A 14,893-nucleotide genomic window follows, 5' to 3' on the forward strand; every position below is an offset into this window, starting at 1 on the left:
CTGACTTTGGGAACATATAATTTCATTTAGCTGGTGGGGGGGAAAGCCTGAGTTAATGTGTGTGAAGGAAAGATATGGACTAGATATAAATCAGCCTGAATTTACCTCACCTTAAAGCCGAGGCTCATCTGAATGGATAAGCCAGTTGAATATCAACCGGTACAGAGCCCATTAGGAAAAGTATAAGGAAAAGTGATTAATGAAAAATGAAGGCTCTGTCTTGAAGCAGAATCACTTTTCTACCCCAGTTCCTCATCAGACACCCAAATTTCTCTGTCTGGGAATAATTAAGTATTATCTTATCTTCATAATTTGAAGATTTGTGTAGTTAATGCAAATACTATTACTGTTGCAAACTGATTTCTGAGGCAGCACAATTTATACAGTGCTAAACTGGAGGCTATAAGCTTCCTGTACTGAGCATCAACATTCTAACACCAGTACAAAACCTAAGAGTCTGGATGATTAACTACATTTGGTGTACATTTCATTTTTGGCTTAAGTGTCCTTTTAAAACAGCATTAACCTTTAATAATCGCTGACTAAACTCTATAAAAATAAAGTTTAGAGGCTGCCAGGGAGAAAAGAAGGTAGGAGGAAAAGTTCTGGTTGGCATGAAAAGCTCAAATTCACATACATGGCAGCAGATCAGAGGCACTTCATTACACATTTCCAGATCTATGCCATCCCAAACTGTCAGTTTTGTTTGAATAAATCACAATCTCCTGAACTGAAGCCAAGAACTGTGCTAGAGACTGACGTTAAATAGAAATGTGAAAAACCCTTTGGCAAGCATGACTCTGGCAAAAAAAAAAAAAGCCAATAAACCAAAAACAAGCTTTCTGAACTAATTAGATCATCATTAGGAACTACACATGCACAAAAATTCAACAATGAGTCCCAAAAAGTACAGAAAACAACTGAAGTGAGCATGAAAAGGATAGTGAGGATGGTGTAAGTAGAAACAGAAGAGATAATATGACAAAGTTTATTGTTTAAAGTTTCATATTTTTAATATTTAATATTCAGCATAACAAAGAACGTCACTCAGTACACAGAGGATGTTCGGTGATGGATATTCAAGAATAATCCCAGACGAAAATCTTTCACATACAGGTATCCCAGCACCTCGGAGGTTTCCTCTATAAACGGACTAATGATCAAAACACCTGATAAGCTTTACAGGCACACCCATTGGTTTGTTATTGTACTGAAGTCCAGTACAATAAATATCCGGTCATAAAAGTATTGGAAGGTCACAGTGGAACACAGACAGAAATCCCACGTAAGAAGTTCATTTCTTCTGGAAAAAGCCTGTGATAGATGCCTGTTTTGTTGTTTTATTTGTAGCAGAAGGAGCCTTCTTCTGACTTTTCTCTTTGACCTTTTTCTCCTCATCCAACCTTGAGAGTGGCTGCTTGACTGAGCTTGAATCCTCAGAAGGTTGAGCCTTGGATTCGTCTTCACTCTCAGAGTAAGATTCACTCTCGTAGCCTTTCTCTGTCACTAAATTAAAAACAGATGGAAACCCAATTATACCACAGAGCCGTTGAATTCTTAATTCTGATTGGTCAGAATGTATCGATTCATTTTCTAGAACAGCAGATCTTACCAAGGGGTTTGTTTAACCAAACATTTTCCATCATTAACCTAATTTTACAAAGCATTGACGGATATATAAAATAAGCACTAGCCATTCCATTCAATTTGTCTTCCACCACAGACACAGAACAACAGAACTACTCTAGCAGCACTTTACTGGCAGAAAATCACACTGCATGCTCTCATTTAGTACCACTGCTAGAGGTGGAACTGCACACTTCCATGTTTATGAATGCAGAAGAGTATGTACTAGTTTCAAAACTTGTGAGGTAGTGAACAATGGCAGCAAGTACACATCATATTCACTGCAGTATCCATAAAAGCACAAAAAAAAAAATCATGCAAACATCTGTACTTGAAGTTTTACTCATTTTCTTGTGAGAAAAAAATGGCTTTGTGCTGTGCACCGGGCTAAGAGTGAGAATTTTGGGACGGAACACGTACATCTGTAGCAAACTTTTCAAGTCAAAAACCACCAAAACCACTGGCCGTAAATGCAAAAAACCTGGGGCTATAACCTCTCGATTTGAATGGACAGATTAAATATTTATCATCTGGCTAAACGTCTTTCAAAAAACTCAGAAATGCCAGCAGTGTGTGTGATATGAACCCAGAAAAGCTAGCATTGTGTGTAGGGCCTGCTCCAGCTAAAGAACACAACTACAGTACTATGCAAAAGGCTTAGGCATCCTTTTTTTTTTTTTTTGTATAAACTTTGTTATAGATTTTTTTTTATGACTGCTACATTATCAAGTCAGTACAAAAAAACATGTTCGTTTTCCTGCACAAAATTAAATGTTACAGTAAAATGTTTGTATGTCAGTAAAGAAAGCAGCATATTACGTAAGAGAGGCTACTGGGTTTTCCTGCAAAAATAAGAAACAAGTGCAAAAGTCAAAGTCTCCAGAAGAACCGTGGCTGGTTCTGCAAAATGCTCAATAAAATTTACAGCTCATTTCCTTATAAAACTGCACACATTGTACCCAAGACTACTACTAAGGTTTTTAAAGCAAATGGTCATCACACCAAATAAACGTTGTTTCATTTATTTCTGTTTACTGCTCTTTATACAATTTTTTAACGTAGCAACATTTCATTTCATTATGTTTGAAGGCATCTTTGCTCTACAGCATTTCTTTGCATATGCCCAAGACTACTGTGCATATGCACAGTACTGTATGCAAGTGTTTCTACTCCAGATATATACATCAAAATACTATTAAGTGACAATTTCTATCACACAATCAAACATACTCTGATTGTTGAAGTAGACAGCTAGCCAAGTGTGAAAAATTTAGTTAACTAGTTACTGTGATGAAATTTTGATGACTGATGAAATTTTTACAACCCCGTCCATCAGCGTGACGGATAATGATTTCCTGCAACCTCTGTCTGTAAGCATTGCAGCTGCAAATAATAGGTTTATATTAAGTTTATGTTAAGTTTTCCACCACAAGAAAGTCTTCAGGGCAGAGGAGATTTACAGTTTCTAAGTAACATGATAAGCTGAGCTGTTGTTCTGTTGGTCTTATTAACTTCGAGAGAGAGAGAGAGAGAGAGAGAGAGAGAGAGAGAGAGAGAGAGAGAGAGAGAGAGAGAGAGACACTGGCAGGGGAATGACTGTTTGTAACTGCAATAAAGCAAGCGATAACATGAGCTAACTTGTCTCGCAGATGTTCTACAACATTAAATGTAACTATACAATTAAGTGTGGCGTGTCATTCTTTAATAAATAAAAAATTGTAATTACCAAATTGCTGTGGTATAAGAGGAATAAAACACTTTGGGACTTATGTTATTGAGAAATAATCAAGGTTGGGGTATTAAGAGTATCTCCACTTCATTACACCTTGTTGATTATTCTCTAGTAACAGCATTTATATTACAGTACTTTTATTTTTTTTTTGAGTTTCAGGTAATTTGTTAAATTACAAATACATTAAAAAAATTACCGTTACGTACCAATACAGCCTTCATCGTCCATAAATGTCCGGGACTTTAATACCCGTCTCCTCTTCCTCCTCCTGCCCTCAGAGCTCTGCAGTAAATAACAGAAGACACACCAGCAATTCAGGGCGCATTACTTACACTGTTTTCAGACTACATTACAATAATAAAGGATGGTTTGAGGAAAATCAGTTAAAGAGAATAAACTAAGGGACAACTTACACAAATACAACTACAGGGCTGATCGTTTAAATCTCATGAGAACTTTACAGAGCTACATTTATACAAAATGTATGAAAATAAATTTGGGTTTGTTACTGTACTGCCCAAGTGCTGTCAAAAAAAAGTTTGTTTTCAGAAAAATGCTAAATAACATCAAGTGCTTCATCACCCAACCAATCAGGAAGAAACTTAGGGGAACAATGAAAACAACCAAAGGTTGGTGTGGAAAAATTAAAGTTTCAGCTTATATTTCAACGCTACAATTAAAGTAGCAATAATATTAATTTTTTTGTTGTTAAAGGTCTTTTTCTAGAAAACATGGTTTACTGGTTGTCAAATTTGATCGTTCAACATTTCAGATTCTTACATGTAAAACAGGCTCCTTTTTCACATGCTTTTCAGGACTTGGTATCTGCAGTTCAGGTGCAGGTGGAGAATCTGGAATTACTAAGGAGAGAGGATGAGCACAGTCAATTAGGCTGTTTGCACCGAAAAAGTGCTACTGTGAAATTTCCTGCAGGTGTACAGGTGGAATGGTGTTTTAATTGCAGTTTGCAACACATTTGTTTCACCTACCCTCATCATCACTGCTGTCAGGCTGAGAATCTTTTATCCTCCGTCTCTTTTTCTTCTGAATCTCCACTCGTTCATCTTCACTGTGCAAATGCTCTAGACGCTTCGTTTTACTGTTTAGAAGGTTGTTGTTTTTTTTAAAGAAATATCATGGCAGTAATGACACAAATCAAAATGCTGCACCCATATGAACACAATAATAATAATAATAATAATAATAATAATAATAATAATAATAACAATGTCTGAATGGATTCACATTTCTTTTACCGTATAATGAAAAATGCCTATATTGCCCTGATGCTCTTAAATAAACCAGTTAATTCCAGAGAGTAAAGCCTACCTCCGGGTCTCTTTGGCATCATCTTTAATCACTTCATCTACCTTCGGTAATTCCTCCTTTATGTTCTGCTTAGGTTTGGATGAACTGCAAGACTGTTTTGTGCTCCCTGCAAGTGATGACGTTGGACCCCCATCTGCCTTTTCTTTTACGTTTTTGTCTGCTTTGTCAAGCTTTTCTGTAGGTCACAGATTAAATGGAGGTCAGTGATGGAAATGAGAGCTTGGTGACTCATTTTAATAGAGATATTATTACTCACTGTCTGCTGATTTCCCAAAAAAATTGTTCATAGCGCTAGCTTTGGAAGACAACTTTGTTTTCTGTCCTTCAGCCTGAAATGGAGATGTTTATTATTACAAGAGGATTTCATGTCAGAATTTTGAATCCCCCCACCCCACCCACTTGAGCTTTTCCACATTTTCTAGTTCCAACTGGAATTGAAATGGATTTAATTGTTTGGGGTTTTTCCCATTTGATTGACATGTCTAACATTTGAAGGCCTAACCTATTTTTCATGACACAAAGATTAATTTAACAAAAAAAATGCAGACATTTGTTGTTTGCACAAGTATTCACCCCCTGGGGTCAATATTTGGTACAACCACCTTTGGCTGCAATACAGCTGCAAGTCTTCTGGGATATGTTTCTATCAGCTTTGCACATCTAGACCATTGTTGAACAGCATTTTTGACTGAGGTCTGATTTCATCACATAGTGAATGTCATGCTTTGATCAGGATTTTGGATCGTTACGTGCTGGATCAATCCAGTTTGTAATCAGACACTGGTTGTTAAAATGTTTGTGATGCTGCAATTTGAAATATTTTGGGGGTAACCAGATTTTAAAATGCTAGAACTTTGTTTGTGGTTAAGTTACATGTAAAAGAGAAGCTTTCAGTTCAGTTTGATCTGTAATTTTCTGAAGTATATTAATATTTAAAACCTGTAAAAATTTCACCATGTTAAGAGTTCTCTCAGGTGAAAATCACAGAACCGGTCAATTAGACAACAGTGAATTTTTTTCCACCGACTTGTTTGCACATTCATTGTGAAAATGAATTGTGACGTATTGTGCACTATATGCAGGAAAAGCTCAGCTGTGATTCTGTGCTAAAAGTAATTGATGTGTATACTGTATACTAATGCTTTGTAGTCAGATAAAGATAAACACTGGATAATCATTAGCAACCTTTAATTACACTGATGTTTTTGATTAAATGTTTTATCCTGTAGGGAAAAGCGTTTTTGCTTTTTGTAGTATACATTTGTTAGGCTAATACAGGAATTAAGGCATGGTCAGGTGATACTTTCAACCAGATCCAAAATATGCTGCAGCTTTTCCTAAATCCAAATCTAGACTAAAGCTAATAATAACAACCAAATAAAAATATATATGAGTATAACAATTTTTGTCAAAAACTAAATTCAAATTAGCTGTTAAAAAGAAAACTACATTAGTGTAACTAACAAGTAAATTAAGCTTACAGCATTCTTGCTGATGTGGTTTATGACACTGTATAACACACTAACTATAAAAATAGTCCAAAATGAAAATGTTGCAGAGCTAAAAACAGATATAGAAGTTTTAAATATCTTTCTTCCTTAGCACCACAGATTGGTATCGACTGGTAAAGGCCAAACTGTACAGTTGAAGTGATCTGTATAATAAAACAGTGTTACTGAGCCAGATGATGTTTTGAGGTGAGTGTGCCTAAACTGTTCACTTACAGGAGATGGATCATCAGCCTGCTCCATCTTCACCTCTCTGCTCTGCTCTTCACTTTTAGGAGCTGCTTTATTTGCGAACATCCCCATGATGCCTTTTGGCTGTTTGGAGGTAGGTTTGGATGCAGGTGCTGTGTAGTTGTTGACAACAGGTTTATTGGCCTCTTTGTCAGTTGCAGTAGACATGACCATTTCTTGAGCCCTCTGTAACTCTGCTGTGGATATCGGTACAGCAGCGGCACAGCGAATTGCACTGTACCTGTGAACAATGAAATACTCTCAAAATAAAACTTTGACGAGGTTATCTATTCTATATAATCATTATGATTACAGAGGTCTATTAAATGCTTTAAGGCTTTGAGAAAACAACAATTCAGGGTTTTCTTTGCCTGTTAGTAGTTATTTTATTATTAACAAACCAGTTTCAAATCCATCTGTCATTTTGTATAACTGAATAGAACGGCTTGATTAGTTAATATTTAACCTGATTACCAAATGACACAGCAGGTTTTTAGGTTTCTTTTTAACTGTTCTAAATGATTTTTTTTTTTTAAAAAGTGACCATTTTTAATATTTAAAATCAGAAAATCCTATTTACTAATGGACGTGCATAGCTCTTTTGTGTTGTAAATAGATTATATTTTGTTTAGGTAGGTTGTGTTTATCCACAACTGCACATGTGGTATCACTGTAATTTTTACACACTTATAGCTATTTTTCATGTTGCGGAACATCCTCAAAACAAGCCTGTCATAAATATTGCTAGAGCAGCTATAAACAGTCCAGCATACACACTGGAGACTCCTTCCATAAATGTTAAATAAACATCCCATAGAGAATAAACTGCTGTCTATGTTTCAATAACTATTACAACAACTGCATTAAAATAAACCTGACCAATCAGAATCGTAAAATAGTCATAAAGTCACATACTTGTTGCAGTTTTTAAGGTTCTCTTTCATAGCATCGTAGTCAGTACTGTATAGCGGTGCACTGTCCTTCAGCTCAGCTTTCTGAACACTGTACACATGCACGCTAATCGTCACATCCAGCTTGGATTTTACATCTGGATATGATTAAAAATTGAGGATACAAAGGAATCAGCTCACAGATACAAAACAAAAAGTTTCAACTTTAATGCTGACACCATGATCTAATGCTTAATATTTAATGCCAGTGTGATAGAAAAAAGTCAATAAACACTTATAATTTAATCACCCAGTGCTTACTGCACAGAATATAAAAATATATCCAACCAATCATAGTTAAGAAATTTAAACAAAGTCCTTTTTTGTGGTCAATACAAAACTCTTCCAAATGTTAATAACTCAAAAAAGCCAATAATTTGGGTTAGAACAACAATTCAATGGAAAATAACAACGCAGCATCAGTTGCAAGGCAAATTACAGGCTTAGTATCATTTCCATAGTTAAAAAAGTACACAGGGACTGTGTATAAAAAAATTAAAAAATAAAAGAAAAAAAGAGAGCCTGATGAGGGTCATTCATATCTGCTATAAAGTTAATTCCTATTATCACCGATTTGTTTTGTGGCTGGTCCATAACATTAAATTTAACTATAAATGGTTAAAATTAAGTCATTTTAATATGCAACGAATTAAACATACTGTAGAGTTAATAAAAAGCACTGAGCTTTCAGCATACACACATGGTGGAAAATGTCTAGTGTTCATGTTTAGCATATTCAACTGTACACTAATTTATGCCCACTTATAGACACTGGTGTTTCAGAATAGTAGAAAATTAAAACGTAAAGAACCATACCCTCAAGCTTGTCTTCACGCACTACTGACACCTTATGACACTAGAGGAAATGACAGAAAAATCATAAAATGTACTATGCTGCATTGACGAAAGCACAAATATTAATCACCATGTATTCTTTTTCATTGTTTACTATAAGCAACGTCTGTCCAAGAAATTGTGTAATTCTAATAACTCTTAATTCAAACACATAAAGGAGTGTCACCATGTTGCCGTTCTCCAAGCACTTCCCAGAGACTAAGTAAGTTGCATGCAGAGTGTTTCCAGACCGCTCCTTCCGTCGCTGCTCTATGTAGTGATACAGCATTCTGCAACAAATCCAATCCAACAACAAATCCAATCCAACAACAACAACAACAGTTAGCTGAAATTAAATGTTAAGATTACCACCAAAGAAAAAGACTTACTGTTTAGCTGTGTTAACATGGACACCAAGAGTAAGACTCAGCCATTTATAGGTGACCTGTTTGAACAAAATCGATGAAATTGAGTTAATATCTGGGGGAAAAAAAAAAATCAAATGTATTATTGGCAGAAGATAATTGGTCTGTATCATAATGGCTTAATAACATTAGCACCAGTATTAGAACCAACACCATGTTTATTCACGGTTAGGCTATATTAGACAATGTCAATTTCATTGGCCAAATAAAATGTCTTGTACTTTATTTTTGAGGAAAATCTTTACAGATTATTCATGTTATATTTTCTTGCTAAAGGTCACTGTACAATTAAAGGGTATTATGCCGTAGCACTATTGAATTCTTGATTCTGCATGGTCAGGTGTTGATTAATTTTCTACAACAGAAGCTCTGACAGTAACGCAGCTGCAAATGACAAGTTTATGTTAATGCATTCATTCTAATACATTATAATTTCTTTAGTAACTCATGCACAGGGACTTGTACAGTGGATGTTCCACATAATCCAAGATTACTAATAAAACGATTAAAAACTTGCTCTATTTTAACACAGATACTGTGATGCTTTCCGTAAGGAAGCATTTAGTGTCAGCTCAAGTTTTCAACCATGGGAAATTCTTAACAGAGAAATTCATGCTTTGTTGTTTCTTGGTAAAATGACAAACTGTCATTTTTTTGTGTTATTAACCTCAAGAAAGAGTAAAAACAAACAATTCAGGTGGAGGAACACTTTATATCTGCTATAATGTAAGTGATAACAGTAACTAACTTGTTTCGCGGACATTCCACAACGTTAAATGTAACGATGAAAATAAATAATATGCCGTCATTCTTTTATTAATAAAATAAAAATGAATAAAACATTGTGACATGTTATAGGAGAATAATCACACGACCATACCACCTCGTTGTTGAGTATTTTCCTATTACAGCATGCATGTTTATTACAAGTTAAATATTATATAACGTTATATGCATTAGGTGGCTCTTGAAATGAACTTTTCAATATATATTCTTGACACATACAAAACAGTTTTACAGAACAACTCCTAGATGAAAATACTTCTCTTTTTTTAAGGGAACATTTGTATGCTTAATCCCCACCCCACACAACACAAACACACATAACCCACAATGGGGGGGATAACAACGTATTGTCCATAGAGTTACATAAACACTACTAAAGCAAAATAGGATGGTTATCCATTCAGTTGTATTTTAAAGCTTAATGGAAAAACTGCAGAAACTGATATTGGACATGTACACAAAAAAACACTAATAAACATTCCCCACAGCGTTTAATCCAATCCACAAGAACGCTTTCTGTCGTTACAGACGACTGCGCATGCTCACATTCAGCATCGTCTTGTCTCAACCATTTTTTAAATTCTAGCCATTCTAGGGCTATGTATTACAACTGATTAAATCTATAATAATATAACAGATTCAGAAAAGCACACATGAGAAACATACGAGTAACACCCAAAAAAATTACACTAGTGAATACCCTATCCCTTGGACTATTTGATGTAAAACACATGCAAGAACGTAGAAAAACGGCGCCACCGAAGACACACATCTCTAGACAACTAGTTATGTCCGCATATGCAGAGAAGCTAGTAACGCAATTATCTAAATTAAATACATGCTTCCCTCCTTGCAAATTTCAAATAAATAACTAAGATGAAGTTCACTTATCTGTCAGATCTCGCGGATTTAACACACTTCACTGCAGTGCTAGCTAGTTGTTTTTTTCCTCCATAGTGTTAGGCTAATAAATGGACGTTTACTATTCCAAACGAAAAGCGATCATACGCGTAAAAATGTCCGTGTGGAACTTACAATTTTATTCTGATCGTTAACATATTCGTCAATGTTGTCTAAATAAAGCTCATCCATGGCGGCGCAACGTTGATCACCCTGGAAACACACTCTTCGCTGCATGGAACAACGCGGGAACTTTATTTACTTCCGATCACGTGGGTAGTCGTACGGAGACCAGTGTTGCCAGCTCCGTAGTAAACCCGGCGGCCAGACACTCTCAACTATTTCAAATGCCTGCCTAATATTGTGCAAATCCGCCTTGTGAGTCATGGACTCCACAAGCTCTCTGAAAGTGTGCTAGGCATCTGACCCCAAAATGTTACCGTAAGATCCTTAGGGCCTGTCAGTTGTGAGGTGGAGCCTCTATGAATCAGACATGTTTGTCCAACACAACCCACAGATACTCGATTAGATCTGGGGAATTTGGAGGCGAAGTCAACACCTTGAACTCTTTGTCATGTTCCTCAAACCATTCCTGAACAGTTTTTGCAGTGTGGCAGGGCACATTATCCTTCTGAAAGAGACCACTGACATTAGGGAATACTGTTGCCATGGATGGGTGTACATGCAACAATATTTGGTAGGTGGTACATGTCAAAGTGACATCCATATGAATGCCAGGGTCCAAAGTTTCCCAGCAGAAAATTTCCCAGAGATACTGCGACACCGCGACAAGATATATATATATATATATATATATATATATATATATATATATATATATATATATATATATATATATATATATATATATAATTCATGCAAAAGGAGCCCCGACCAAGTACTGAGTGTATAAATAAACGTAATTTTCAGAAAGTTGACATTTCTGAATTATAAAGTCTTTATTCTAATATTTTGAGATACTGGATTTTTGATTTCCATGAGCTGTAAGCTGTAATCATTCACATTAAAGCAAAAAAGGCTTGAAATATGTCACTTTATGTGTAATGAACTTTTCCACTATCTAAAAAAATTTTTGAGACACAACATCCTGTGAGATGGCCTCCAAGAATACTGACCCACTTGTATTGACACTAAACATTAGATATATTCTAATCATTATAATTATAATAATTAAAAGTAATATTATAATTACAAAGAGTTTTAACACATTCTTTGTTTTCCTCTAAACATAAACACATCTGTAGGCTATGTAGAATGTAAAAATGCAACTCACTAGCACATATTATGCTTTCATATTGTTCAGGGATTCAGATTATATGTCATATTCACCGTTCTATTATGTACAACAGGCCTGACAAAAATTCCACAACTCTGTGCAAAATTATTTCTTTATTTGGTTGGTTTTTTGCAGAGGCTTGGTCACAGGAGATAATGTATTACTATGTTAAGTGCTGAAGCCATAGTTTTGTGGTGTTGAGTAACAGACTTCTCCTTCTCTTTCTGTCTGTAATCTTTGACTTTAGACGAATATTCCCATTTGCTGGCATGTATTTTGTCCCCGTTTTACATATGATGTATGAATTCCAGGACACATGATATTCCAGTAGCCTACAGAATCTGTTGAATTAAAAACTCTAAAATATTATTGTCCAACAGCTGGCACTTATTTATTATTGTCATTTAGTTAAAGTTTGTGGGGTTTTATTTTTGCATTGTTCATCTACTAAAAGTTCACATTAGCAGTATTCACAGTAGTTTTAGTTACAGTTACATTTATATAGCACTTTTCTAGACACTCAAAGCGCCTTATATAATATGGGGGGGGGGGTCTCCTCAACCAACACTAGTGTGTAGCATCCACCTGGAGGATGCGACAGCAGCCATAGTGTGCCAGAACACCCACCACACACCAGGTGTTAGTGGAGAGGAGAGAGTGATGTTGCCAATTCAGAGATGGGGGTTATTAGGGGACCATGATAGAGAAGGTCCAATGGGAGAATTTCACCAGGACCAGGGTTATACCCCTACTCTTTCACAATGTGTCCTGGGATTTTTAATGACCGCAGCAAGTCAGGAGCTCGGTTTAACGCCTCATCCAAAAGACGGTGCTGTTTTTACAGTATATGTCCCCGTCACTATACTGAGGCATTCGTTCCCATGCAGACCACAGGGTGAGCGCCCCCTGCTAGCCTTACTTACTTACCACTTCCAACAGCAACCTTAGTTTTCCCCAGGAGGTCTCCCATCCAGGTACTGGCCAGGCTCAACCCTGCTTAGCTTCAGTGGGAAATCAGGAAGGTTTTTGTTTGATTTAAAGTTCAAATGAATTTAGCTTTAAATACAATAGTGTTTTTCTAGAAAAACTGCTCTGATTGATTGATGTGATGCTAGTTAAAGTGTTAATAGGCTGTGAGGCTTATCAAAAAATATATAAAGTTCTGAATGCAATATAACTCCATTGCATGTCATGCAGCTTTCCATGATATTACATATCACACATTTTTTTCATATAAGCATTTAATACAATACACAATGAAAATGACATGGTTTTTGAATACTGGAATGTTACTCAGACTTAATTTGGAATGTATGAAGCATGACCTATTAATAAATCAATAATACCATATAACATTAATAGTAGCTGCTGCAAATGATAATATGCATTCACACACACATTTGGTTCCTTTTAAAAGCTTGTTTATTCCAGGATTGGTTGTTATTAAATTCACATGATGAGCAGCACTTCAGGTACCACCCCATTCTAATTTAATTTTCAGCAGTCAAAGGAAATATGACACGCAGCATCTGGAAACAAAAAAACAAAAAAAATACTCACAATGCATGGTGCAAGGAAGTGCATGGAAACGGTAGCATTACTTATAACGTAAACATGAGCTTTATGATACGGATAATGTTCATAATGAATAGGACTATCATAAATAAGACACTCACAAAGATCCCTTCCCACAGCCTAATGGTCCGAAGTAGAGTTCTGAAGGCAGACATGCACCTTGTCTGCAAACTCCACTGAGGGCAGCACAGCTCCAAGGGAATGACACAGCTTCATTTCCTTTAGCTTAAATCAAATAACATTAATTTGTACCCTTATGGACAGAGCACAAATAAGGAGTAAAAAACCTGGGGACATGCTGTTATATGAATATAATCCACATTGAGTGGAGTTACTGTTACCACCCCAAAGTGGATTCATTTTCTATACCTGCATGTCCCCAGGCATTTGATTCCTCTTATTCCACAATGATTTTGCCAGAAATTGCCATTTTTAATTTATTATTGAATAAAATGTTTTATACATTTAATGATTTGGAAGATCCATGAGACATGTTAATGCCTGTTATCACTAACATTTTTCGTAGTCGTTCCCTCACCAGCCTTTCTGTATTCTATCTCTTGATACAAGAAAATGTAACTTGTCATGTGACTAAGAAACTGTAAAGCATATTAAAACTGTAAAGCTCTGACACCTGTAACCAAAAATGTTAGATAAACATCATTCATTATTGAAAGTTTATTATGATATGAAAACTGAAGATACATTTTCTTGTTAAATAATCTGTTTATTATTGGATTGTAGAAATCTTTGTGTATAAGCTTTTACTATAGAAGTAATAACCTATAAGTCCATGTGAATTACAGCTGGGACTAATGTCAGAACTACTGTTACAGAAAATTAATCCACACTTTCAGATTTAAGAACTCAACAGTGCTGTGGTATAATGTAAATGATAACATTCTTTTTATGATCTAAGCTAATCTATAGTATGCTGTACAGATTACAGTGTCCTTGGATACCCTGAAATGTGCATTAAACATTAAATGCTATCACTATTATTATTAGTAGTAGTAGTAGTAGCAGTAGCAGTAATAGTAGCAGAAATAGTAACCACAGAAATAATATCCTGCCCCTTACTGTATTTCATTTGAATTTTTACCCACAGCAACACAAAACTATACAAAGCATGTATGATATATATATATATATATATATATATATATATATATATATATATATATATATATATATATATATATATATATATATAGACATAAACTTGTGTATTAAAGTAAAGCCAAAGCATGTTAACAAAACTCACAGTGCAGTGCTAAGATGACCAGCAGGACCAGAAGTAGTGTACACTGAGGTTTCATGCTTGCTCTTCATATAGTAATACTCCAATCAGCCTAATATTCTGGTTAGACTGTTTTATTTTGCAGTATTCAGGAGGGAGGAGTGAATCTAATGAGGTGACTTAGATTTGGATGACCAGGTCAAAATTGCATTATGCAGCTGCATGAATAGCAGTGCTGTTCTTAATCACATTCATTAAGCCCACTGTGAGAGGGATTTATAGCAGTATGTCACACGACAGGGGCTGCAACAAATTATCATAGTGGTGAAAAGAGCTGATCTCAAACACATGCAGAGTAGTCATGATGGTTCCAATTTTCATGTAAGCATTTGCAAAATCTCAAAGATTCAGACAGTCCATTATAATAGATGACTGAATAGATTTATTTGCACATTTACAA

General features: G+C 35.5%; 2 protein-coding genes across 3 annotated transcripts; both read right to left on the reverse strand.

The window, feature by feature from the left end:
• Positions 1–987: 987 nt before the first annotated feature.
• On the reverse strand, positions 988–10,665 carry pold3 (polymerase (DNA-directed), delta 3, accessory subunit). 2 transcript variants are annotated; one of them, XM_017493596.3, is made up of 12 exons: positions 10,457–10,665; positions 8,600–8,655; positions 8,398–8,500; positions 8,193–8,232; positions 7,342–7,474; positions 6,412–6,667; positions 4,944–5,016; positions 4,688–4,862; positions 4,348–4,457; positions 4,139–4,218; positions 3,565–3,640; positions 988–1,506 (listed from the first exon to the last, which is right to left on the reverse strand). In XM_017493596.3, exons 1-12 carry the CDS (start codon positions 10,556–10,558, stop codon positions 1,295–1,297), a joined length of 1,416 nt encoding a protein of 471 aa, XP_017349085.1. In that variant the 5' UTR covers positions 10,559–10,665; the 3' UTR covers positions 988–1,294. The 2 variants fall into 2 exon arrangements, with proteins under 2 accessions (XP_017349085.1, XP_053543794.1); XM_053687819.1 differs by having other exon boundaries at positions 8,600–8,690.
• Positions 10,666–12,869: 2,204 nt separating this feature from the next.
• defbl1 (defensin, beta-like 1) lies at positions 12,870–14,609 on the reverse strand. The gene is made up of 3 exons (NM_001365230.1): positions 14,458–14,609; positions 13,295–13,418; positions 12,870–13,147 (listed from the first exon to the last, which is right to left on the reverse strand). Exons 1-3 carry the CDS (start codon positions 14,510–14,512, stop codon positions 13,123–13,125), a joined length of 204 nt encoding a protein of 67 aa, NP_001352159.1. The 5' UTR covers positions 14,513–14,609; the 3' UTR covers positions 12,870–13,122.
• Positions 14,610–14,893: the final 284 nt, after the last annotated feature.

The sequence above is a fragment of the Ictalurus punctatus genome, chromosome 18, assembly GCF_001660625.3.
Source record: "Ictalurus punctatus breed USDA103 chromosome 18, Coco_2.0, whole genome shotgun sequence".
Taxonomy (NCBI): domain Eukaryota; kingdom Metazoa; phylum Chordata; class Actinopteri; order Siluriformes; family Ictaluridae; genus Ictalurus; species Ictalurus punctatus.